The 27,310-nt window shown below is 42.3% G+C and overlaps 1 protein-coding gene and 1 long non-coding RNA gene across 2 annotated transcripts; one reads left to right on the top strand and one right to left on the bottom strand.

Annotated features, from left to right (window-relative positions):
• The first annotated feature begins 771 nt into the window (after positions 1–771).
• Positions 772–7,416, top strand: LOC119866902. Its single transcript, XR_005381716.1, has 3 exons — positions 772–917; positions 5,562–5,654; positions 7,282–7,416. It is a non-coding gene; the product is annotated as an uncharacterized LOC119866902 (long non-coding RNA).
• CCNB2 (cyclin B2) lies at positions 1,843–24,085 on the bottom strand. The gene is given in 9 exon segments (NM_001313810.1): positions 1,843–2,113; positions 3,169–3,279; positions 8,281–8,421; positions 8,730–8,966; positions 10,419–10,577; positions 10,863–11,033; positions 20,736–20,846; positions 20,951–21,079; positions 23,938–24,085. Coding segments are annotated over 9 exon segments (1,194 nt in total). The 5' UTR covers positions 23,962–24,085; the 3' UTR covers positions 1,843–2,002.
• Positions 24,086–27,310: the final 3,225 nt, after the last annotated feature.

Below are 27,310 nucleotides of genomic sequence, written 5' to 3'. Positions count from 1 at the left end.
TTTCCAATTCTCTTTTTCTCAAAAAGCAAGAATCAACAATTTTTTTAAAAAGGAAGAAAACCTCACAAATAGGACTCAATAGCTTTAAATTTGCAAACTCCTTCGATGGGCAAGCACGGTGTCTAACATATCTTTGAATGCCCAGAGTCCGTCTCTTTCCAAGATCCTTCAACTAATAGCCACTAACACTGGGGCATATCCAGACACTGCTCAGGGCTGGCCATATCTTACCCAGTACTTCAGCACTATGAGGGAGATGCTCTTAGCCCCATTTTACAGAAACAGCTCCACACAGCTGTCAAGTTGACTCAAACCCATGGAATCCAGCTTCAGGATGTGTGCTCTTCAAACTGTGGTTACATCATCTCATTTTCGAATTCGGTGTTTTTATGATATTATGATTCCTACTTTTACAGCTTCTCTCACATTTATAACACTTTACTTTTGGGTGCCTGCCGTGGCACATAAGGAAGTATCTTAAAGGTCTTTTTTTTATGACATCCTGGAAGTATGAATTTCCTGAGTCAGTGTATTTAATATTTAACTAAGCAAAATATGCAATAAGCTATAAAATATTCCCACAAAACCCATCCCCTTCTTGATGAGAAGTTGGAGCACACACATCCCTGGGAAATAACTTTGCTTTTCAGAGCCAGGAAAGCTCCCTGCGTGGTCTCACTTCATTACTATTCACATGTGTGACCCAAGTCAGTGTAAGGGTGCCATGGGAACAAGCCTCACTCAACAAGGGATACTTAGAAAACCTTACACCAGGACTTCAATATATACAGATTCCTGGTTCCTCCAAGTGCTCAGCACTTGCATAGGTGGCCCAGACCTGCCTAGGGAGAGAGGTGGGGAGCGAGCCCTCGCTGGAGCCACCCAGGCTCTCCTCCTGGGACAGTCACAAGCCACAGGTGAGTCACAGAACCAGCACCTGCAGACCTCACTGTCACACAGAAGGCAGCTTTTATCACACTCTCCCTTGGGGGAAGGCGGAGTTAGTTTACTGCAAAGCTTCAGAGCCTTTATGAATCTTAATGTGAGTTTGCAATGTTTCCCAAATGTATTTGACTAGCTGCTCCTTTCTCTCAAAAAGCAATTAACATGTATTGAACTAATACTTTGGGAAGTTGTTGCCATAAGGCACTCATTTATGACTGAGAATGCATTCCCCCTTAGAGAATAATGGTTTTTTTGTTTTGTTTTGTTTTGTTTTTATTTATTCATGAGAGAGTCCGAGAGAGAGAGAGAGAGAGAGAGAGAGAGAGAGAGAGAGAGAGGGAGGGAGAGAGAGAGGCAGAGACACAGGCAGAGGGAGAAGCAGGCTCCATGCAGGGAGCCTGACGTGGGACTTGATCCCAGGACTCCAGGATCACACCCTGGGCTGAAGGCGGCGCTAAACCTCTGAGCCACCCGGGCTGCCGGAGAATGTCAAATGTGATTGACTGCCTGCCAAAAAATAAGTAACAAACAATAACCTATGACATTAGCTTAAATAGGAAAATGCATTCCAACCTTCAACTCTAACAAGGTGTTGCAGGCCATTTTCGTTATCCAATGTTGGCCTTTAGGACGACGTTCCTGGTCCCCACTGTGCCTTTGAGACAGAGACACATTATGAGGGTTCCTCCTTGCAATTCAGGTTGCCCTCACTCCAGTGAGCCAGGTGTTCCTGTATAGGATAAGATAGTTGAGTAGGTTCTAGAAAGACAATTGTCATGGTTATCCTCCCATTTTCAATTCATGCTATTCATAATATCTCAAAAAAGAAGTTAGAGTAAGCTTCTGCTGACTTTATTCAGTATAAAACACAAATAAATACACACAGGATACCTTAAGAAAAATTAATAGCTTTATTTTTCCTCAATATACACTTAGAAAATAGGTCTAAGAAAATTTTTCATGAAATAGACCAGAGGACTATATACAAAGTGAAGAGTTCCAAATCAGTAAGACAAAGTGCACGGACGAAGCATTCTCCCCCCAGGGCCACGGCAGCCTACGACCGTCCCATCAGAGGCGAGGCAAGCTCTTGGATGGCTTTTGAGTTCAGCTGAGGAATTGTGCTGATCTTCAGGAGTTTGCTGCTTGCATACTTATTCTTGATGGCCTGCAGAAGTCATCTGTGATTAGGTCACACATCAGGACCCCCACCTTATACCTCATTCCTAGTCTAACTCCCAAGTACATAAGGGCCAGACCCACAATCTCCAATTGAAGATGCCGCATCACTGAAGCCAGCAAATAGTCTGAGGTCATAATGTCTGGCACCTGACAATTTCCTTCTGTGCCCAGCAACAGATAGAGCCCAGCTGGTAGCACAGGTGGTGGAGGCATAAACGATGTCAAGGTCCAAGGAGGAGGCTTTCTCTCCTATGTGGCCAGAGGGGTGGGAGGTGGGAGCCGTGTTTGTCATACCTAAGTACCATCAGGACATAACAGGTCTGCCAGGATGGGAGCAGTAACTGGCAATAAAAGCAAGTGGCAACCAGTGCTCAGCAGATCCCAGACAACACCCTCAGGCCTGAAAACACGTTCCACTTCCACGGTGTGCTGAGCTATGCAGAAAGCTCACGCAAGGAAGTGAATCAGGTTGTGAGGACACTTGGCACAGATGCTGGCTCTTTGTCACCAGATCCCTAGTGATTTTCTGTCACACAAGCACAGGACAGCACCCAATCTGTCTGACTCCACAGATATCCCGGGAAGCTCTCTGAATAGATTTCTTGCCCCTCCTCCTCCTTCATCATGCTTGCAATTCAGGTGCCTTCTGGTCATTGTCCCAAAAGGTCCCGAACAGGGGTCCTGAATACCCCAGCCTTCCACAGGGCCCTTCGGGGTGTTCCAGATGTCATGGTGAGCACCTCCCCTGACTCCTGAGTGCTGTCCCCAGGATGCAAGGATGAGCATGGCTAAACGCACTGAATGCCTGGCTGGCTGCCTACACTGGGCCTGGACACAGCCTAGCTACCGTGTTTTAAAGAAAGTCTGCTTTTGGGGTATATCAGTATGCTCCATCCCCTGCTGTACTGAAAAAGAGTTTGTGCTAAAACAGATTCTCACATATGCCAGTATTACATGAAAACACAAACACATACATACACATACCCTCATTCACAAAACCCATAATCTAATGCTTTCCACAGTTTAGGAAGGAGTACTTACGATGAATTTCGTTAAGTTTTCATTGACTTTCACTACATTTTTGGCCATGTGCTGCATGACTTCCAATAGTTCATTCTCTGTGTATCCAGTATAATACTGCTGCTTTAAGTTCTGGAACACAACGCAAAGAGTAGGGGCAAGATAAAGGCTTCACTTCTTTAGAAAAGCACGGCTTATACATGCTGACATCACTTATCACTTACATAAAAGCTGTAAAACTATATTCTTACCTTTTGAAAATTCAGTAACAGCCCTAAACACTATCATGCTGCCAGCAAAGCAGCCAGTAAATGCCAGATGACTTTGGCTCTGAGCGAGACTAAAGGAAGACGATGTACAGCTTCAGCTAAATCAAGTGTCAAAGGTCCTATATCATTTTTTAAGAAGGTTGCACAGGTATGTAGGCTCCTCCAAGTAACAAAACTTGCATGCTAACCTCTATCACCACACTGAAAAGGGATGGAAAGTAGGACAGAGTAAAAACAAAACCCAACAAAGGAATGCCTGCTTCACAGGAATGGCAGAACCTGGGACTAGCAGTTCTCACGTGTTACCCACCCCTCATCAAAGCCCTACTGGGCAGTGGCTGGTGGGGAGCTCAAGAGTCCAGATATCCATACTGTCAGGGAAAGAGGTTCAGAACTAAGAAATATGGGCCACAAGTGGCAGTCAAATCTATGAAATTCAGAAGAACTAAGATTACCTGGAATTCTTGTTTGGCCCTGTGTACGTAAGCACTGGAGAACAGAGAAGCCTCTACCCCCAGCCTTGTGACCTAGGCTCCCAGAGAACAAAAATCAAGCAACAGGATAGTTCCTGTTTGATAATAAGACCTATCACCTATGTGTAAAGTGTGTAAGTGTCTGTAGCCTGACTTTATTTCAGTTCTGTGATAAAATTCTAAAGGCTAAAGTACATCTGTGTCATATGCACAATGTAATTGGGAAAATAAATCACAATTTAATCTTAATCTTAAATAGTTTAAAGAAAAAGAATGAAGCAAGAATAGGGGCGCCTGAATGGTTCATTCAGTTAAGCCTCTGCCTTTGGCTCAGATCATGACCCCAGGGTCCAGGGATCCAGCTCCACGTTGGGTTCCCTGCTTAGTGAAGAGTCTGCTTCTGCTTTTCCCTCTACTCCTCTCTCTCACTCACTCTCTCTAATAAATAAAATCTTAAAAAGAAGAAGTAGTAGTAGTAGTAGTAGGAGTAATTCTCAAATAACACAACTTCTGGTCTTTTGAAATCAATTCCCAGAAAACAGGGAGACCTATAGTTAATAGTTTTAGAGCCCAAGGAAGGCAGGTCTAAGAGTAAAGTAATTGAGCTAAAATGAGTCACTGTTATCATATCAGGACCATGTATCATTCATGTACTAGCAGCTTTGTTTTTAATTTCAAAAAATTTCAAATGCACAGAAAAACTGAAATATTATAATGAACGTCTGTTTATCCTTTGTGTAGATTCATTTATATTTAACATTTTGCCACTTTATCATGGTGTCTGCAACTAAATTGCAAATGGTTCAGCAAATATTGTGTATGTATGTATTCACGTACAATTTTTGAACCATTTGAACAGGAGTTGCAGACACCATGACACATCACTTCTAAATGTTTCAGAAACATCCCTAAGAGGTATTTTCCGGGGATCCCTGGGTGGCTCAGCGGTTTAGCGCCTGCCTTCAGCCCAGGGCGTGATCCTGGAGTCCTGGGATAGAGTCCCACATCGGGCTCCCTGTATGGGGCCTGCTTCTCCCTCTGCCTGTGTCTCTGCCTCTCTCTCTCTGTGCGTTTGTCATGAATAAATAAATAAAATCTTCAAAAAAAAAAAAAAAAGAAGTATTTTCCTATCTAGCCACAAATCATTATCACAGAAAAAACATCAACATTTCCACACTATCATCTAGTACATAGTCCATACTCAAATTTCTCCCATAGTTCCAAAAATATCTTCTACAGATTTTCCTTTCTGAATCCAGGCCAACCAAGGTACATGAAGTGTATCTGAATTTTTTTTTTTTAATTTAAAAAAATGACTCCTATTTTCTTGGCTTGACATGACAACTTGTTTGAAGGATCCAGGCCAGTTACTTTTAGAATGTCCCACATTTTGGGGTACCTGGGTGGCTCAGTCAATTGAGCGGCTGCCTTTGGCTTGAGTTGTGATCTCAGGGTCCTAGAATCAAGCCCCACGTCAGGCTCCCTTCTTAGGGGGGTAGTCTGCTTCTCCCTTTCCCTTTGCCCCTCTCCCCTCCTCATGCTCACTCTTTATCTCTCTCTCTCTAATCAATCAATCAAACAATCTTAAAAAAAAAGTGTCCCACATTTTAAATCTCAGTGTTTCCTGACAATTGGATTCATGTCAAACATTTTGGGTATGAATTTCATATAGGCGATCATCTATACATCCTACTGCACCAGAAGACCAGTCAAGTCAAGAGGTCCTACCACCGGTGATGCCAAGCTTGATTACCAGGTTAAGGTGGTAAGTGCCAGACCGCTCTATCACAGAGGCATGGTTTTTCTTCAGAATTACTATAGATCTGTGGGGGGGATATTTTGAGACCATGTGAATCTTGTTCTCCAAAACTATTTCACCTTAAGCATCAGTTGATTCTTGCTTGAATTGGTTATTGCATTAGGAGTTATAATTCGATTTTTTATTTTATTTTATTTATTTATTTGAAAGGGAGGGCAGCCCAGGTGGCTCAGCGATTTAGTGCCGCCTTCAGCCCAGGGTGTGATCCTGGAGACCCAGGATCGAGTCCCACGTCAGGCTCCCTGCATGGAGCCTGCTTCTCCCTCCCATGGATGTGTCTCTGACTCTCTCTCTCTCTCTGTGTGTGTGTGTGTGGGGGGGGGGTGTCTCTCATGAATAAATAAAATGTTTAAAAAAAAAGGGGGGGGAGAGCAAGTAGGGGAAAAGGAGAAGCAGACGCCCCATGGAGCAGAGACCCGGATATGGGGCTCAATCCCAGGACCCTGAGATCAAGACTAGACCTTAATCGACTGAGCCACCCAGGCACCCCTACAATTTGATTTCTAACTCTACCATTCTTTCTGTCTTAATCAGCTGTTATTCTACTGATTTAAGAAAAAAAAAAAAGGCCCCCTCTTCCATTCTTTCTTTTGTAACATTATAAACACATGGATTTATAAAAATGCGTTACAATCTATTACTGTCCCTATTCTTTTTAAAGTTCAGATTTAGGAGCACCTGCGTGACTCACTGGTTGAGCATCTGCCTTCAGCTCAGGTTGTGATCGCGGGGTCCCAGGATTGAGTCCCACACCAGGCTCCCTGTGGGGAGTCTGATTCTTCGTCTACTTATGTCTCTCCCTCTCTCTGTGAATCTTTCATGAATAAATAAAATCTTAAAAGACAAAATTAAATTTAAAAAGAAAAAACCTCAGATTTAGTAAGAGCTCTTTCAAGCCAGTTCCTAATGTCCTTTTTTTTTTTTTTCCCTAATGTCCTTTTAATGTGCCCCATTGATCTTTGAGAATTTGCTTGGTATCTATTACAAATTGATCTAGGCAAAAAACAAGAAAACAAAACAAAACCCACACACACAAAAAAATTGACCTAGGCTCACCTTGTGCTTCCTCTGCCACAGGCCTGATATTAGTGTTTCTCCAGGGATGCCTAGTTCCTAGTGGGTTATGGCATTTAGTATCCAAGATGTGGGCACTACATATGTGCATTGCTACGTGGCTATCATTGTTTCCGGTTCCTGTCATTACTAGTTTACTCATATTTCCAAAACAGATTTAATGTTACAGGGTTTTCCTTTTGTTTTCAATTGTTAATAATATATTATCTCTCTTCTTATGGTGAAAATTTTAGTCTTTGGTAACCTGAATGTTTGCTTTATTCTGTAATATTCATAAAAAGTTTCACAATTATAATAACAGATTATTATTAACAATATATCTCCTAAGTAAACTTTAAACATGTTACATTTTTTAGTTCTTTGATTTGCCTAACCACATACCACTAAGGATGCACAGTTAGAATATTGCCTTTAAAAGTTATTTGAATTAATTCTTCCCTGTGTTCTGTTACCAATTTGATATATAGTGACATTGTTGTTTCTGCTTGATTCCATTTAGAGTTTTGCATCAACACTCATATTGTTCAAAAGCCAAAAAAGTTACATTATATTGTACACAATTACTAAAAAGTTACAACCAGAAGTCCTGTTCTCATCATCAGCTTACTACACTGTTCCCTCTCAATCCCACAGGTATGATTTTCATTAGTTTCTGGTCTACATGTAGTTTTTGAAAAATTAGAAAATACATAAGCACACATACACTCTCTCTCTTATTCCCCTTCTATCTTATATAAAATGTCAAACGTATACACTTGTGTAGAGGAACAGCTCTGCTATGGTGCCCTGGCAATCTTGCGTGTATCCACATAGGGCCACCCAGGCAAAGGCCTGAACCACAGCTTATATTGTCTCGGCAAAATGTTTTGTGATCCTCCTGGAACAGCAGAGGATGGAGGCGTGGGAGGAGCTGCTCCCATTCCCTTCCGGATCTCCCCGCCAAGAGGCTATTACAAAACTGTTTCTTAACACCTGGCTTCTGATGAGGCTTCCATCCTGTCGCTCTTGGGGTACATCTACAGACTATAAGACTGCTTAGTGGCAGTCTAGAATTTGCTCGACCACAGAAGGGTATCCCAGGACTCACACTGCAGTCATCTGGTCCCTTTTTTGGTGTGTGAGATAAGGACCCAGATTGCTGGCAGCTTTGGCTACTTATATGAATCTAAAAGTGGCTCCTTTTATCTTTACTGGCGAAATCAGTCAGGCCTTGGCCTTGCTTTGTCATATATGCTTGACAACTTGTTTGTTTCACTTAACCAAAGATCCCAGAAATGTTAGCACACAAGTCATTGGTGGCCTTCCTCAGTCTTCACAACTCTAAGCACACTTGGTGCCATGACGTGATTACTCAGTCTCCATCTGAAGCATTCCAAGCAGCCTTCTTTTAGGCCTCTGGGTTTTAACAACTGCTTCAAGGATAGTGTTGTGAAAATGCTAAGGCCTTTCATATCAAGAGGGCGGGAAATATAACCTAATTTCTTAACCCAACACTTACCCATTTTCCTTGGCCCAGAATCTTTTGGGACAGGCAGGAAGCAGCCGCTGCCACCTTTGAAGGGTGATAATGCACCATGTCATAGTCGATGAGAGTCAGCTCCATGAAATATTTGGCTAAAGTATGCTGTTCCACATCAACCTACAAAAGAACAGCCAAGGACAATGAGAAGCATGGTTACTATCACCCTCTTGCAAAATCCTAGGTGAAGGCCTAGGAGTTCAAATCCACTCAACTCTCCAGTCCTGCTCAGCAACTGCCCTAATTCCACAGTGTGTTACTAACACAGAGCATGAGGTCTTTTCTCTTAAGAACTGAGAGATATGCATTAGAACTTATTGAAAAGATGTTTCCTATAAATGCCTAAGTTGTCTTTTAATTGGATCAATGTTTCTAGGATAAGACAACAAGCAGCAAAATAAAGTCTGGTATGGACTGGAGGCACTTACCTCCCCAGCTTTTGATGCCCGTCTTAAGAAATGCAGTGGCAAAGGTCGACCCAGCTCAAATTTCAGTTCTTTCAAAATCAGTGTTTCCATTTCTCGGATCTGGGAACTGGTATAAGCATTGTCTGTGATGTAAACGAAGTCTTCAATATTTGGAGAAAACATCTCCTCATACTTGGAAGCCAAGAGCAGAGCTGTAATCCCAACCAGCTGAAGCTTCTTACGAGAAACCAGCTGAACCTAATTGAAGATGAACGTGTCAAAAGTCCTATCTAACGAGAGGACTGGGCCTCTGGGGCTCTGGAAAGTGAGAGGGGACCACATCCCAGAGAAGCACACATCGTCTCTGCTTGCATCCCTCTTACAAGCACAGGTAACCTACACGTTAATACCAAGTACCATCAGGGGCACTTGGCTGGCTCAGTCGGTGGAGTGTGTGACTTGATCTCGGGGTTGTGGGTTTGAGCCCCACATTGGGTATATAGATTATGCCTAAGAACCAATCTCCTGGTCTGTGCTCCAGCCCCGTCATCCCGGCTTGAGTCTGGGTGAAGCCCCACCCGGCATTCAACATGTCTGCCTCAAGATGAGGCCAAGCCCCAAAGCAGGATAAAATAATGGATACCTAGGGATGAGGAAGGGGATCTCTCAAACACTTTCTTAATCCTTACCAAAAGTGCATTCATTATTCAGCCTAAAGAACATTGGAAAAAGATTCAAAGTTGGGGAAAATCACAGTTCATGGTATAAGTGTTTCCCTTAATTTTTTTTTAAGGGGAATTTGCTTTCCTTGCTTCAACTCTTAATGAAAATCTACTTAAAATTAACTACTCTCCTACCCCATGAGGAATGTATAATGTAAACCACTGAATCTATGCTTTCATAGGATTTTGCAGTATCTCAGAGTCATTATTATAATAAACACAATTATTACTGTGAATTTATACCTGAACTGTATCCTAAATGTTGACTTTAATAAATCCTTATCTGCAGGGCTACTGGCTGGTGGATAGCACACTAGTGTGCTTAATGTCTGGCATTTCTTCTAACTGATCAGTGGGGTTTTTTTGTTTTTTTTGTTTTTTTGATCAGTGTTTTGTGTCTGCATTTGATAACTATTTTGATGATCACTTCCACCTCTCAGCTTAATTTCTGACATTCTTCCACTTCAGAGCTTCCGTTCTCAGTACACTCCCCACACATATCCTTCTTAAATAATTCTGCGTCCTCTCTTTTCCCCAGTCATGTCACAGTTGCCTGGAAACTGCAATATTCTCTAGCTAAAATCCTCATTTTTCAGATGAGAAAACTTAACACCAAGGAGTACCAAACTATAAGCTACAGGGAAATCCCGTAAGCAGGCCTGAGAAACCAGTGCCCGCAGGCACCACAGGCTTCCGGTTGACTTTCAGACCTCTTGCTGCTATGTTTCCTTTGAAGAAAGACTGGCCATGCAGCGTTGACCTCCCTGCCCCCAGCACTCCATGGAAGGCTGAGCCAGCAGAAATGCCTAGCACTAGTCAGCGTCACCAGAGGTTGGACACACCTGGCTCCTTCCTCTTCTAGCACCTCAAGTTCCTCGGTTTCTCACAAAGTGGCTTTTGATCTTTTCTTCCAGGTTATCACCCTCTGGTGTTGCATAAATGCAATTACAGTGAGCCACTGGTACAATGTCCCCGAAGCCACACTTACCTGTAAAAATCGGTCCATGAGGGCGATGCACATGTACAGAGTCTCCTGCAGCAGCCTAAACTTGGAGTGGACTTGCACCAGCCAGTCCACCAGGATGGCACGCATGCGTCCGTTTATCTCTCTTCCATCTAAGAAGTGTGGATTTATGGACTGCAGAACCTGTTGGCAGAATTAAAAGTTTAAAAAGCTGACCTCAGGGCAGCCGGGGTGGCTCAGCGGTTTGGTGCCGCCTTCAGCCCAGGGTGAAGATCCTGGAGACTCGGGATCAAGTCCCGCGTCGGGCTCCCTGCATGGAGCCTGCTTCTCCCTCTGCCTGTGTCTCTCTCTCTCTCTCATGAATAAATAAATAAAATCTTAAAAAAAAAAAAAAAAACAGACCTCATTTCCTTCCCAGCTGTGGGTAGATTCCACATTCCATAGTCAAAGCACAAAAGGCGCGCTCACCTCAAGCTGCCGTAGATACTGGTAGATATCCTTAACATAGTCACTGCAGAGCTGAGGGTTTTCCCAGTCCTCTTGATCAATGTCCTCAATTTTGCAGAGCAAGGCATCAGAGAAAGCTTGGCAGAGGTTCTCTTCCTTCATGGAGATCTCCTCCAGGGCCGGCGGAGGACCCTACGTGAACGAATTAAAGTGCACATACCACTACATCGGCAGGAGCCTGAATCGTTAATCATGGCCACATATGCGCAGAGTCAACAGGTTTAAGAGTATCATACGCATTGTTAAAATATGTGAAAGCCAAAACAATAAATTTCACAGTAAGACATGAGGAATTCAAGATGTAGTAGATGAAGTTTTTAGAGATATACTCCTCTGTATACAATCCTCAGATTTTACTCCAAGAGAAAACCAGAAGTCCTCAAGGTGGCCTGAGGGCCTGCATGATCTAGCTTGGCCCTCTTCCTCTGCTGACCTGTCTCCTATTTCTCTCCCCTGGGTTTGCCTCACGGCAGCCTCCCTGACCACAAGAGTGCTCCCTCTTCCAACAATGCTCGCATTTTTGTCCCTGCACCCTCATGGGCAATTCTCTCACCGTCTTCCAGTTTTGTTTAAATGCAACCTTCTCAATTAGGTCTATCCTGACCCCTATTTCAAATTACCATCTGCCACCTATTTCCCCACTTCACACATGTCATTTCTCTGTGTTTATCCCCAGAGAACCTATAACCTTCTAACATATTACAGAGTTTACTATGTATGACGTGTATTATTTTCTATCTCTGCTAGACTGCCAGCTCTATAGAGCTTATAGAGATAGAAGAGGTAGGAAATGATATTTATAAATAAATACATTTACGGGATGCCTGGGTGGCTCAGCAGTTGAGCAGCTGCCTTTGGCCCAAGGCATGATCCCGGAGTCCTGGGATCGAGTCCCACATCGGGCTCCCTGCATGGAGTCTGCTTCTCCCTCTGCCTGTGTCTCTGCCTCTCTTTCTGTCCCTCATGAATAAATAAAATATTTTAAAATAAATAAACAAGTAAATAAATAAATAAATAGATAGATAAATTTACCAATACCTTTATAAATAAATAATACATTTATTTAAACTGATTTTGTCCCCTTCAGCCTCTGAAATACCTATATCATCCCTCACACATAGTAGGCACTCAGTAAATATTTGAGTCAAAGAAACTTAGACACCTGGGTGCAGAAACTCTTAGAGCTGATAGTTCACTTCAGCTGGAGCCTCTTCTCGGAGTATGCAGATTTCCTCTCACAAACTAATTTATTCTAAACTGAGAAACTGGCAATTTAAAAGCAGGAAAGCACATTCTGGCCTATGAATAAAATAGAAGGAAGCAGAAACCAAGGAAGTACACACCCAGTATTTTCTTATGCTGACTGGGTGACTATAAAAAAAAAATCACACAAATTAAAAATTTATAAAGTAAGTTAAAACAAGTGTTTAATAATGAAGTATAAATAACCCATTACTTTTTAAAAGAATAAAAGGTACTTCTCAAAGTAAAACCTAACAAGACTGCAAGGCTATAAAGACTATGGATTAAAGAAATAAAATACAGAAAGAGAAGGCTGTATAATAAACAACAATTTTAATTAACATTAAAGCTCTGTGATGATAGTTTCCAGGCTTAGAGAAGGATGAAAGAGCAGCAGCAAAATATGTATAGTAGTTCAAAACCAACCCTTCCCTCCTACATCAGAGTTCTCCAGCTGAGGGAGGGCCAGAGGAGCAAGAGTCATGCAGGTATACATGCCATTTATTCAACAACTTAAGAACCTCAACGAACTCAGATGAATATGAGCTACTTGGGGCACCAGGGAAAAACCTAGATAAGGTTACCACAGAGGATAGGCTCTTAAGGAAAATGAGTAGGCAAAAGATATGCGCGTACAAAGTCCCAGAGGAAGCCAAGAGATAAAGGCCATTCTGGGAAGCATATGTGATTTGGGATGGCAGGCGCTAGTGTATGATGTGTGAGAAGATGGGCTGGAAAGGTGAGTGAAAACCCAAGTGAGGAGTTTAGATTTTACCCGAAGGGAAGTGAACCCACTAAAGGAAATGAGCAAGAGTGGCGAGAATCAGAGGCACCTGGCTGCCTCAGCTGGTAGAGCAAGCAACTCTTGATCTCGGGGTTGTGGGTTTGAGCCCCATGTTGGGTATAGAAATCACTTAGAATCTTTTTTAAAAAAAAAAGAGTGACTAGAGTCAGATGTGTATTTTAATGAGCACATACAGCTAGGTTAAGTTCAAGGATAAGTTTGTTTCAAGGATAAGCATCATCACTGTCCCCCGGAAGTACAGTCAGTACTGGGTAGCCTGGTTTAAAGAGGCAGAGGTTATAGTCATGTGCCATGTGTACTGCCTTAGTAGCTTGAAATGTTTACCCTGTGTCTATTCTGAAGTATACCTGAGTTTAGCCATATCCCAAAGCCAGCAGGAAAAGACATGGATAATTGCTCTGGCCCTTAATTTAGAATTATTTTTTAAAGATTTTATTTATTTATTTGAGACAGAAAGAGAGCAAGAGTGAGAGCAGGAGTGGTGATGGAGGGGGGTTTGGGGATGGGGGAGGGAGAGGGATAAACATACTCCCCGAGGAGCAGGGAGCCTGATAAGGGGCTTGATCCCAGGACCCTGAGATCATGACCTGAGCCCAAGGCAGATGCTTAACCGAATGCCCAGCCAGGCACCCCTAATTTAGAATTTCTTAAAAGCATTCCTTTTGGGCTCCAAAATAATTTAATTATTATAAAATCCTTCCTAAGACCCCACTGTCTGTGCAGGTAGTAGCCTAAGCCCTACGGGACAATTATGCAATCCTCTGTCCAGTGCCTGCTGCATGCAAGACTAAAAGCTTCATTAGCTAGTTAACCATCACAAACTTTTGAATGACAAAAGTGATCTGAGAATAAAAACCTTCAAGTTAGATTAATGAATGAGTTCTGTTGGTTATCAGAGACAACTGAAAAGTCATATCAGAAATAACAAAGATGTGAGTTTTTGCTGAACTTGAGAGCTCTTGTTTGGTCAGGAGCAGGGTGGAGTCTCTGAGCATAGGCTACTGAAATTCTCCTACTACTACTAAGCTGGGTTTGTTGATAGAATATACTATTATTAATATGCAAACATGTAAGCATTTGTGCAAGTTTTTCGCAACCAGACTTCCTTTTTTTACTAAGTTTATAATAATGTCAATTAAGTGCAACAAGAAAGGACTCCCAGAAAAACTGTTGCTTCCAATTAGATAGCTCATGATTTGTAGCAATAAATGCGTACTTGTACATACAGAGGCACATACACAATTGTAGAAAGGCAAAATCATTCACTGGGAATAGCTTTAGGGAACACAGTGAAATGGAATTTGGAAGGTAGAAAGAGTAGTAAAAATAAAATGACTTTTTCTATTCTATGTACTTGAGGGTTTTTTTTTTTTTTTTTTTTAAGATTTTATTTATTTACTCATGAGAGGCACACAGAGAGAGGCAGAGACACAGACAGAGGGAGAAGCAGGCTCCCCATGGGGAGCCCAATGCAGGACTCATCCCAGGACCTGAGCCAAAGGCAGATACTCAGTGGCAGGCACTCCCCCAACATGTATTTCTGGGTATTTTGCTTTGTTATGACTGTTTCTTGGGTGATTAAAAATAAAAGGCACTCTTTTTTTAAAAAATATGTGACGAGGTGTCCTTATTTCCCTTTTTTTTTAATTTAATTTTTATTTATTTATGATAGTCACACACACAGAGAGAGAGAGAGAGAGAGAGAGAGAGACAGAGACAGAGGGAGAAGCAGCCTCCATGCACCGGGAGCCCGACATGGGATTCGATCCCGAATCTCCAGGATCGCGCCCTGGGCCAAAGGCAGGCGCCAAACCACTGCGCCACCCAGGGATCCCTTATTTCCCTTTTATATGTAGTTTTTGTATTAGGGATGGTTAGCCATAAAACATTCTCCTAGTTGAATAATGACTACTGTTGAGGCACTTTTAGGCAACACGCTTGAGCAGTGAAACTTGATCAAAGGAAAGGGGCTCACAGTGACTACCCAGCTGAATGCAAACAGGCTCATTAAGCAAACTACCTCGAAATAGGCACAGGCCCTAACTGACCAATTACATCCATGCATAGTTTTGAAGATTACCCAAAACGGGAAGATTCCATACATTCCCATACTCCTTCATTCCACCCTATGAACTGTGTCCCCTCACCACAATCTTCTGGCAGACAGTCTCTCCTTTGCTGTCCTGCCCACTGCTCCCTAGTGGTGTATTCAATGACTTTCTCTCTTGTTCTGCTGTGGGTGAATTCTTTTACCACTCACACCGCTGGCCTCCACCCAATTGGGACACCATACATTTGGTGGGCCCCCATTTAATCAGAGCGCCCCACAACTATCACTGAATTTAGTGCTTAGATTAAATCTGTAAATCTAAAACTTCATCTGAATTTCTAGCTCTGACTCCCCAGCACCTCTCCTAAGTCTACATCCATCTCTGCTACAGCCTATTATAATGCATATGATGACATTTCTCCATTTGACTGGGGGCTCCTTGAGGAAAGAGCTGGTAGTTCATTCACCTGATTTCTCCAGTGCCCAGGAAACAAGGGGACTAGTAAAAAAACCTTCTCCTTCCTTTCCCACAAAAACTCAGTGTTTGCCAAAACCAAACTGGTCAGCAAAAAATAACAAAAACACTGTTTTCTCCAAAAATTGCAGGATAATCTGCTTCTGCAAACATCTGTGAATGGCTGAAACCATTTCAAGTTCTCAGCCAGAGTCCTTTGTGATTCAGTTGCTTCATACGGTACAAAGAATAAGACTTGCCCCTAGTTTTGCAGAGTATAGTAAGTGGATTTGGCTGGGAACATCTGCTTTCATGAGCACAGGGCTTATAAATTTTCCAGGGCTCATTGCTGCTAGAACCCTGTGCTCAACTGGTATTTCCACATCTCCAGGGACCAGCTATAAAGGAGCAGCAATGACTGCAGATAGAACAGATGACAAAGTAAAAGCCATATGGCTGAGCAGAGCCAAGCAAGCAGAGGGTCTCATCTGTCAGGATGAGGAGCTCTCCCTAAACTGTGGATCTCTTCTGTCCTGCATTTCTCAGAGAAAAGAATATTTGTTTTTTTTTTTGTTTTGTTTTTTTTAAGATTTTATTTATTTATTCATGAGAGACACAGAGAAAGAGAGAGAGAGGCAGAGACACAGGCAGAGGGAGAAGCAGGCTCCATGCAGGAAACCCAGCACAGGACTCGATCCTGAGACTCCAGGACCACGCCCTGGGCCGAAAGCAGGCGCCAAACCGCTGAGCCAGCCAGGGATCCCCCAGAAAAGCATATTTGAATTGGAAGTAATTATTGTTCATTAATCCCTGATGTCTTCTAAAATGAGCAGCACAGTTCAGCCATGGAAGTGATATTTATATGAACGGAGTTACAGGTCCATAACTCTTTATCTCAAACACTGTGGCCTCAATTTTATCAGGAAGCCAAAGCAAAGAGTCACCAAGGAAATGCAGAGTTAATTCAGAAAGAGTGGAGTTGCAGAAGTCACAGGAGGAAATCTCTCCTTTGTTTTGTTCATAACATTTTTGGTTCTTTTTTGTTTTTTGGGGTTTTTTTCTTCTTTTTTTTCTTCTAATATGTCTTTTTCCCTTCCTCTCTGATTGGAAGGGTAATATATACTTAGAGTGAAAAATCCAAAAATTTTAAAGAAGAAAATGAATCTTATGCCCAACATAATACTCAAAAATAACTACCATCAAATTTTGCATATAAACGCACACTTTTAGGGACACCTGGGTGGCTCAGTCAGTTAAGTATCTGACTCTTGATTTCGACTCTTGATTTCGGCCAGGTCAGGATCTCAGGGTTGTAAGATCAAGCTCTACAATGGGTGTGGAGCCTGCTTAAGATCCTCTCTTCCTCTGCTCCTCCTCCCCTCAAAGAAAATGCACACTTTACACACTTTTAAAAGCAAATCAGAGGAGCCTGGGTGGCTCGGTCAGTTAAGCATCCAACTCTTGATTTCGGCTCAGGTCGTGACATCTCAGGATCATGGAATCAAGCTCTGCACTGGGCATGGAGTCTGCTTAAGATTCTCTCTCTCTCTCTGCCCTCCCTCCTCCATCCCCTGCCTCCTCCCACCCCACATACAATCTCTCTCAGAAAAATTAATAAACAAATAATCTTTAAAAAAAGAAAACAAAAGGAAATTTGGGGTTGTACTGCATCTATTGTGTTATAATCTGATTTTTCCACTAATGTAACATGCATTTTGACATCTTTCTACTAAAGCATGATATTAATAGTCAATGTATTTCACTAAATGGATTTAAGCTGCTCTGATAATTCTACTATGGGTATTTACTCAAAGAAGATGAAATATACTGGGATCCCTGGGTGGCGCAGCGGTTTGGCGCCTGCCTTTGGCCCAGGGCGCGATCCTGGAGACCCGGGATCGAATCCCACGTCGGGCTCCCGGTGCATGGAGCCTGCTTCTCCTTCTGCCTATGTCTCTGCCTCTCTCTCTCTCTCTCTCTGTGTGACTATCATAAATAAATAAAAAAATTTAAAAAAAAAAAAAAAAAAAGAAGATGAAATATACTAATTTGAGAAGATATATGCACCCCTATGTTTACTGCAACATCATTTACAATGGCCAAGATATGGAAGCAACCCGAGCATCCATCCACAGGTGATAGATGTGGTGTGTGTGTATGTGTATAATGGAATATTACTTAGCCTCTAAAAAAAAGAAGAATGAAATGTTGCCATTTGCAACAACATGGATGGATCTAGAGGGTCTAATGCTAAACAAAATAAGCCAGACAGAGAAAGACAAACACCATACAATTTCACTCATAAGCAGATTTTATGAAGCAAACAATTAAAAAAAAGAGAAGGGCACCTGGCTGGCTCAGTCAGAAAAGCATGTGACTCTTGACCTCAGGGTTGTGAGTTCAAGCCCCATGTTGGGTGTAGAGATTACATACCTAAACAAACAAACTTAAAAAAAAAAAAAGAAGAAGAAGAAGAAGAAGAGGAGACAAACCGAAAAATAAAAAATCAGGCTCTTAAATATAGAGAACAAACCAGTGGTTGCCATAGGGGAGTTGGGTAGAGGGAATGCTGAATTCGGTTAAGGGGATTAAGGGTATACTTATCATGGTGAGCAGTGATTGATGGACAGGATTGCTGTACTATGTGGAACACATGAAACATAACACTGTATGTTAATTATACTTGAATTTAAATAGATAGCTTTAACCAATTTTCTAATATTTCTCTATTATATAAGAGATATTCATTGCAGCACTATTTAAAAATCCCTGGTGTGCCTCTAATAATTTTCTCAGGATAAATTTTAAAACCAGATTTGCTGGGTATGGAGAATAACCTTTTGAAATACACTGCCAAATCACTTTCCGGACATGTAGCAGGAACCACAGTCACCCGTATCAAATGTTGCATAAGGGTCAAGAGGTCAGAGCTGTGCTTCTCTGTCTGCCTGTGTCTCTCCCTCTCATGAATAAATAATAACATCTTAAAAAAACAAACAAACAAACATACAAGAGGTTAGAGCTGAAAAGCTGCTTTGGGTTTGGCATTCAGGATATCACTAGAAACCTCCAAGGAAAGGCTCGTGAAAGGAAGGTCAATCTTCAGGATTGTGAGCTTTAGCTTTAGTTCTTCATTGGACGCACTGTCCTGGCTTTAGAACAGCAACATGCGTGCAACCATCACCTGTAAGTAGAAAGCTCCCAAGTCCGCCCTCTCCTTCAGATGTTGTTGGCGTATTTCTGACTGCCATTCCCCGTGGGTGTTTGTTACCTCAACAAATCTAAAGCCAAGTGAGATGTTGTCCCCAGAACCACCTCCCTTTCCTGACTTTCCCATTTCTTTACCTTACTGAATAAATGGTTTCTTAAATATACAAGTGCTTAAGGGTCTTCTTCTTCCTCTGCAAATAACACAGCCCAATAATTCCTTATAATACAGGAGGCTGTCCCTGGAAGGAGTTGGTACACCCCAACACATTCCATGTTGTTTCTAGCACCTTTATAGATAGGGGTATATGGATGAGTGCTTAGGGGAGATCCAGGCTAGTTCAAGACCCTCATCAGCTCCTGCTTGGACAACTGCAATACGTCCTAATTTATGGCCCTCCCATGGCCAGCCTACACAGCTTTCATCATTTCCCACCTTCTCAAACTTTCTACAGGCTCCTCATTGCCTAATGGGATAAAATCCGAATTCCAAAGCCTTCAAATCCAACTGTGACCTTCTCGACTTCTATGTTCTGCTTATTCACACAAACCTTCTGATCCAGCTTAGGTGTTCTGACTCCTTCTCCAGAGGACAAGATTATAAGCTTATTTCTGGGGCATCCCTGGGTGGCTCAGCGGTTTAGCTCCTGCCTTGGGCCCAGGGTGTGATCCTGGAGACCTGGGATCGAGTTCCACATTGGGCTCCCTGCGTGGAGCCTGCTTCTCCCTCTGCCTGTGTCTCTGCCTTTCTCTCTCTCTGTGTGTAGTCTCTCATGAATAAGTAAATAAAATCTTAAAAAAAAAAAAAAAAAAAAAAGCTTATTTCTGCTTTGGTGCCTTGATTCCTATTGTGCTTTGTTCCACCAAAAAAGTGCTCTTTCCTGTCAGCATCATCTCTAACCTTAAAAATCCTACTCATTCCATGAAGTTTCCCCCAACCACTCCATCCCTTAGTGTTCTCTCCTCCCATAGAAGTATGTTCTGAAGGATGGTGCTTCCATCTACTCCAGACATTTGATGCTCAATCATCCATTGCCCAGGGGCATCTGGCATCATTCCCCAGAACTACTAATTTCAGGTACATAGGCCCCTTCCGGATAGTCTCCTCAAGGCAAGAAATCTCTTCAGCAGCCTTAACACTACTGGGTGTGTATAGTAAGTGCTCAATATATATATTTCTTGAATATGTCCAATGTGCTATTTTGAAAATTTTCAAACTATGTTATGGATATTATTAATGTAATTATATATATTATATTATATATAATATATAATTAATATATTATATATAATATATATTATATATTAAATAAATAAATGTACATACATACACACACACATACACATACAGAGAAAGAGCTGGAAAGATCAAGGTAGTTATTATTATATTCTCAGCACAATAGTGCCTGTCCTATAATTACAGGCCAATAGGTCCATTAGCATTCTAATTCCAGTTGAGCTAACCAGTCACAGACCCACAATTTATCAACACAGAATTTGGGCATTACCTTACCTATACTACATGAACTGTGAGATTCCCCAGGCTTCATTGGCAAGTTCATTCTTATAATGGATCATAAAACCTACCACATTTCACTCTGAGAACACTAAATTTATTTGAGTACCAAGGTGATTAACTTTGTTATTCAAAGTTAAAGCATTATAGTAAGGTATCATCATTAAAAGGATGCGTATGTTCAATTTGTACACTGCTGTTTTCAAAGTAGAGCTCTAGTTATGAATATTCTACAAAAGTTGAGGTGATTGGGCACCTGGGTGGTTCATTCAGTTAAATAGATGCTTTTAGCTCAGGTCATGAGCTATCAGGTCCTGGGATCCCATGCAATCAGGTCCTGGGATCGAGCCCTGTGCTGGATCCCCTGTTCAACAGGGAGTTTGCCTCTCTCTCTCCCTCTGCCCCTCCCCCTGTTCACAATCTCTCTCTCTGTCTCTCAAATAAATTAATAAAATCTTAAAAAAAAAAAAAAAAAAAAGGTTGCAGCAATGATAAAGGCACCCCTGCAGTCTAGCCAAAAACAAGCTACTTTGTACGTTCGTAAATACAAAGCATCCTACCTTTGGAGCCAACATTTCCATCTGTACTGGTTTCACAGAAGCAGTAGGTTTCAGTTGTTTGTTGACATTTGTTTTGGTGAGTTGAACAGGTATTTTGGTGTTCTGAGCTTTCTACAAGGAAAAGAAATGTAAATAGGGCAAGACAGCCAGTGTTGCTCTTCAGAGCTATACACAATCAGCCTAGTGTGCACATGTACGGTCCTCATGGCTGTTACCTTAGCTACTTGTGTGGCTCTGGTTGTAACTCTATTTCCAATTTCTTCTAAAACTGCCCGTCTGATTGTCACATGACTTTTAGCTTTAGAATTAACTCCAGTGTCAACATTCTCCAAATCAGTGGACACCTAAAAAAAACAGAGAGTTAATGACAAATTGAGACAACATACACTACTCTGCTAATGTCTGATACCCAAATGTAGAATTTGGGAAGGTGAATATGCAGTGACCTATTTGTGAGAGGGAAAAGATACATTTTTTACAAAGTTTAAAAATACCATTTGTGATTGATCATGTCACTTGAAATTAGGCAAATCACTTATCTACTTTATCTGTAAAATAAATAATCCCATCCTTTAGAGTGGCTCAGTCAGTTAAGAATCCTACTCAGCCCGGGTGGCTCAGCGGTTTGGTGCCCCCTTCAGCCAAGGGCATGATCCTGGAGACCCGGGATCGAGTCCCACGTCGGGCTTCTTGTGTGGAGCCTGCTTCTCCCTCTGCCTGTGTCTCTGCCTCTCTCCCTCTCTCTCTCATGAATAGATAAAATCTTAAAAAAAAGAATCCTACTCATGATTTCACCTCATGTCCTGCTCTCTGGGTTGTGAGATCCAGCCAGACCTCCCCACCCCCCTCCCCCACCCCACTCTGTGCTGGGTAGATTCTACTGTTTAAGATTCTCTCTCCCTCTGCCTCTCTACCTTACATGCAAGCTCTCACTAACAGCAAAACTTTTCTTTAGAGAGATTAATAACAAGTACAATTAATACACTATTTAAATGCTAATCCTATAGTAGGTCCAGATGTTTAAAACCTAAACTAGCTTTGATTCTTATGCCATTCTACAAAGAAGAAGTGCTCCTAGACACATGATATTTAGAGATAATGCCTTTTAAAATGAGGTTGCCATTGCATGGATTCTCTTATAAGTAGATGTTTAGGGCACTGAGGTTGTGAGTAAAATCATATTTTTATTTGTTATAATATTGTGCTGTTATCGTTTTCACAGGTAAAATAGTTTTACTCTCAAATTCAGAAAGTTGAAATGATATGAAATAAAAAAATTATAAGTTGTCCTTAACATACTTTAGACAGAATATGCTTAGAAACAGAGCCTGCTAGAAAAAAAAAACAACAATTCATATAAAAAAGTTTATTATAGCAGTGATAAACATTTCATGAGGAAAAAAACTGCATGTCCTACCCCTGAGAACTGTGGGTCCTAATGCTTAAAAAAAAAAATCTCTCAGTGGGGTGTGAGTGGATCTACAGGGATAGACAGAATGGACCTACCAGGGTAGGCCGAGGGGCAAGGGAAAATTCAAGCCTTCCCTGAACAGAAAGAATTTGACAATGAAAGAACTTTATGGGACGGATGAGACAAAAATTACTTGTCAGTTCAACTTAGATCCTTAATACTCAATGTGTACAACTTATTAGGATTCTCAAAAGCACACTGTTGAGGTTTTTTTTCCAGCAGTAACTGCCAATTTTAAAAAGTGTTTGAGGCAGCCCGGGTGGCCCAGCGGGTTTAGCGCTGCCTTCGGATGTGATCCTGGAGACCTGGGATCGAGTCCCACGTTGGGCTCCCTGCATGGGGCCTGCTTCTCCCTCTGCCTGTGTCTCTGCCCCTCTCTCTGTTGTCTCTCATGAATAAATAAATAAAATCTTTTTTAAAAAAAAAAATAAAAAGTGTTTGAAATGTTAATGCTTATGGGTTGAAGCCTTTAAACTAATCTTAGTTTAAAGCCATCTGGAGAGGAAAACTGGCAGCTTTTAAACTAGCCTTACAGCCAGGAGGATGGAACTCAGGTGTGTCAGGGCCCTCTATTTTTTTCAGCAAAGGAAAAGTAGACTTAGATACAAATCAAGCCCACAGGCAATAAACAAAAACAAAAACATTCAAAACACCATTAACACTTGGGAGTTTTTGCAAAAATGAAACAAACTACAGAACATGGAAGACTCCTAACTCTGGGAAACGAACTAGGTAGGTAGGGGTGGTGGAAGGGGAGGAGGGCGGGGGGTGGGGGTGACTGGGTGGCGGGCACTGAGGGGGGCACTTGACGGGATGAGCACTGGGTGTTGTTATTCTGTATGTTGGCAAATTGAACACCAATAAAAAATAAATTTATTATCAAAAAAAAAAGAAGAAACAAACTAATCTGGACCCTTCTTTATCTCTGCCCTACTGTCCCCAATTATATGCAAAATATCAGTTATATGCAAAATATCAATTATATGCAAATCAATTATATGCAAAAAAAGAAGAAACAAACTAATCTGGACCTTTATCTCTGCCCTACTGTCCCCAATTATATGCAAAATATCAATTATATGCAAAATATCAATTATATGCAAATCAATTATATGCAAAAAAAAGAAGAAACAAACTAATCTGGACCCATCTTTATCTCTGCCCTACTGTCCCCAATTATATGCAAAAATCTCTATTACCCTTGATTAAAGAAATTATTTTTTTTTTCAAGTGACAAACGCATATGTTAGTGAACTTAGCCTGGAAGACTTCGTGGGCAGAAATAAATGGGAAACGTGTGCAAGGCGAAATGTGAAAAACCCGAAAAGCAGCCACGCCTGTTGCCCAATCGGAACCGTTTACTACTTAAGCGTCTCTTGCAGGCCTCCCCCCTCCGCCCCCGCCCCCGCGCCACCCCTTAGCTGGCCAGGAGTCCCACAGAGCCCTCTGGCAACAAAGAGCGCTCGGGGGTCGCTCGCGGGGCCCAAGGGCAGCGCTGCAGAGGCTCACTTGACAGCTGCCGCCTCCCTGGGCCGCCTACACCGTCCTCACCCCCCGCCGGAGGAAGCGGGGCCCCGGCGCGGACGCCGCCAAGAGGGCAGCCGACCGGGGCGCAGGGGGGCGGGCAGAAGCCGAGAGCCGGGCCCGTTGGGACCAAGAGGCCCCGCGCAGAGGGAGGGGGAGGCCGGAGGCGCGGCCCGAGCCCCCCGCGGCCCGGCCGGGCGCACTCACCGTCGGGCGTCGGAGCAGCGCCATGTGCGAAGGAAGGAAGGGGCAGGCAGGGAGGCCAGCCCGGCCCGGGAGGACACCAGCTGCCGCGCCGCCGCCGGCCCGCACTCCCGCCCGCACTCCGGCCCGCACCGCTGGGGCCCTGCGCGAGGTCGCCGGTGACGGGATTCAAATGCCGCGCCGCTCGCGCCCCCATTGGGCGGCCGGCCCCGCGCCGTGCTCTTCCTATTGGCCAGGCGGCGGGCAGCCCCGCAGGCCGATTGGCGGGGTTTTCAAGACCCGTTTGGTTGTCATGACAACGAGTTGTGTGGTTTCTTTTTTTCCGCCTACTGCTTTTTCGTTTTTTCTTAAGATTTTATTTATTTATTCACGAGAGACAAGAGAGAGAGACAGAGACAGAGAGACAGAGGGAAGCAGGCTCCATGCAGGGAGCCCGACGTGGGACTCGATCCCGGGTCTCCAGGATCACGCCCTGGGCTGAAGGCGGCGCTAAACCGCTGAGCCACCCGGGCTGCCCCAATTTTTTTCTTTTTCTTTTTCTTTTTCTTTTTCTTTTTCTTTCTTTTTCTTTTTCTTTTTCTTTTTCTTTCTTTTTCTCTTTCTCTTTTTCTTTTTCTTTTTCTTTTTCTCTTTTTCTTTTTCTTTTTCTTTTTCTTTTTCTTTTCCTTTTTTTCTTTTCCTTTTCCTTTTCCTTTTTCTTTTTTTCTTTCTTTTTCTTTTTTTCTTTCTTTTTTTTTCTTTCTTTTTCTTTTTCCTTTTCCTTTACCTTTTCCTTTCTTTTTCTTTTTCTTTTCCTTTTCCTTTTTCTTTTTTTCTTTCTTCCTTTCTTCTTTCTTTCTTTCCTATCTTTCCTTTCTTTCTATTTTTTATTTTTTTTAAAATCTCGGCCTCTAAGATCAGCAAAAATGAAATGTCTCCCCGAGGAATCAGACGTAGGACGCATTCTCTGAATTTTGAGTAGGTCTCACCTAAGAAGGTGTCTCCACGTTTGTACAGGCTGGACGGAAGTTGCTTCTAGGGAACACCTTGGAAAGGAACACCTTGGAAATGCCACTTCTTTTAGTTTAATTGTATTTTTTATTTAATTTTATTTATTCATGAGAGACACAGGCAGAGGGAGAAGCAGGCTCCATGCAGGAGCCCGACGTGGGCCTCGACCCCGGGTCCCCAGGATCACACCCTGGGCTGGGCCTAAGGCAGGCGCTGAACCGCTGAGCCCCCCGGGGATCTCGGAAAAGCCACTTCTGACCTTTATTCCTCTTCCGGAAACTGCGGGTTGGGGTTTCGGTTGGGTCTGCTTGGGTGTGGGGGGGAGACGCCTCTGAGCGGTTCTGGGGCAACCCCGTTAGGTGGTTGAGACTCAAACGTGTGCCAGAGGAGTGGGAATTGAGGCGTTTACTCAAAAGCTAAGGCTCCCAAGGAGAGGAATTAATAAAAAGGTAAATGTGATTTGTGTGGTTCATGATTCATGTAAGCCCTCCAGGGTATTACCTGCATCTCGCACATTTTCCCGTGTGTATTATGGTCGGTGCTCAGTAAATACTCCTCGAATAAACGACCCTATGACGTGTAGAGACTTTAAAATGAGAAAGAAGGTGTGATACGGACTTGGGCAGAAGAGTGGGAAGATCAGGGTCAAGGCCAAGGCCGGGAAAGAGGAAAGGAAAACAAGGGAGAGGAAAAGTCCAACTCCTCCAGTAGAGGCAGTGGCATGACAGTGGCTATCAGCCTCCGCCTAAGAATTTGAGGAAGCTTTCCCATTTCTACCAATTTTTACCACTGTTAGTGGGGATACTAAAGGGCCTTGAAGGAAGTTAAGTAATCTGGGTTAAACTCTGCCCTTGCTCTTCCATCTGACGTCTCTAAACCTGTTTCCTCTTCTGTAAAACCTTAATATTTGCAGCTACTATCTGGCTTGGAAAGATTTCAGTTTATCCATTGACTGATTACTGAAAATTAGGTATCCAGTGAAAACGTCTTAGGAAGGAAAAACAGATGTATAGTGTACTGAGGTTGTGAGTAAAATTGTATTTTTGTTATAATATTGTGACGTTATTAAAAGCTATGAAAGTAAAAAAAAAAAAAGCTATGAAAGTAACAATCCTCACCCACTCACAGGGCTTTGTAAATAGGAATGTTGTGAATGGCAAAGTGTTTTTATTAACTACTTGACATTATCAAAATTGAATAATTTAATCCATATTAGATTGTATTTTCATTAAAAATGGAATATTTCTTTTGTATCCTTCACTGCAACTAACCTGAAACTTTACAAATAAACTTTTTGATTCAACCTTTTGTTTAATGCATTGTAGTCTTTTTTTTTTTTTTCTTTTTTTTTTCAAGCAATCTCTACACTCATGGGGCTTGAACTCAGGACCTGGAGATAAAGAGTCACAACTCTACCAACTGAGCCAGTCAGGTGCCCCGAGTTCTCCATTTCCTGTTCTATTCTGTCTCAGGTGACATTTATTGATCACACTTCCTATATACTAATTTACATAAATTTTCTTGTTGAATCCTCAACAATCTTTATAAAGTAGGTAGTATTATCCCAAATGTTTTGTCATTTTTATTGAGGTATAATTGTTTTTTTTTAAGATTTTATTTATTTATTCATGAGAGACACCGAGAGAGAGGCAGAGACACAGGCAGAGGGAGAAGCAGGCTCCATGCAAGGAGCCTGATGTGGGGACTCAATCCTGGGACCCCAGGATCACGATCTGAGCCAAAGGCAGACACGTAACTGCTGAGCCACCCAGGCATCCCTTATTGAGGTTTAATTGACATATAACATTAGTTTCGGATACACAACATAATGATTAGATATTTGTATATATTGCAAATTGATCAAATAAATCTAACATCCATCATGTATTATCCCAACTTGACAGATGAAGAAACTAAGGCCCAGAATGGTTAAATGTCTCGGGTGCAATCATAGTGCTTCTGAGTTTCAAAGCTGGGATTTCTATTCCAATCTGATTCCAAAGACTGTGCTCTTTCCACTGTATTTACCATTGTCACAGTATTTACATTTGGCAGAAAGAGTGGGAAAAGATTAAAACAGTCATTGAAGGAAATCAAATATTAACCAAAACTAAATTTCTTAAAGGCCAGTGGTCCTTTAGAGTATGGTAAAATTCCACATGATCAATTCACTTTAATTTCTTGGTCAAGTACTGCTTTGAAAGATGTACACATGAACTCCAGTGTTTATAGAGTGAAGGGAGATTATTGCAGACAGATGGAGCACCCCAAGCAAAAGCACGGACTATGGGTACCGAACTGGCATAACTGGAGACAAGGTGAGGGGCTTGGCTTGGCAGGAACTACGGGGCTTCAAGGTAGCTGTTGCCTTGTGACTTCAAATACC

Source organism: Canis lupus, chromosome 30, assembly GCF_011100685.1.
Source record: "Canis lupus familiaris isolate Mischka breed German Shepherd chromosome 30, alternate assembly UU_Cfam_GSD_1.0, whole genome shotgun sequence".
NCBI classification, from domain to species: domain Eukaryota; kingdom Metazoa; phylum Chordata; class Mammalia; order Carnivora; family Canidae; genus Canis; species Canis lupus.
Note: the sequence above shows the minus strand (reverse complement) of the source record. Positions and strands in the feature narration are given on the sequence as shown.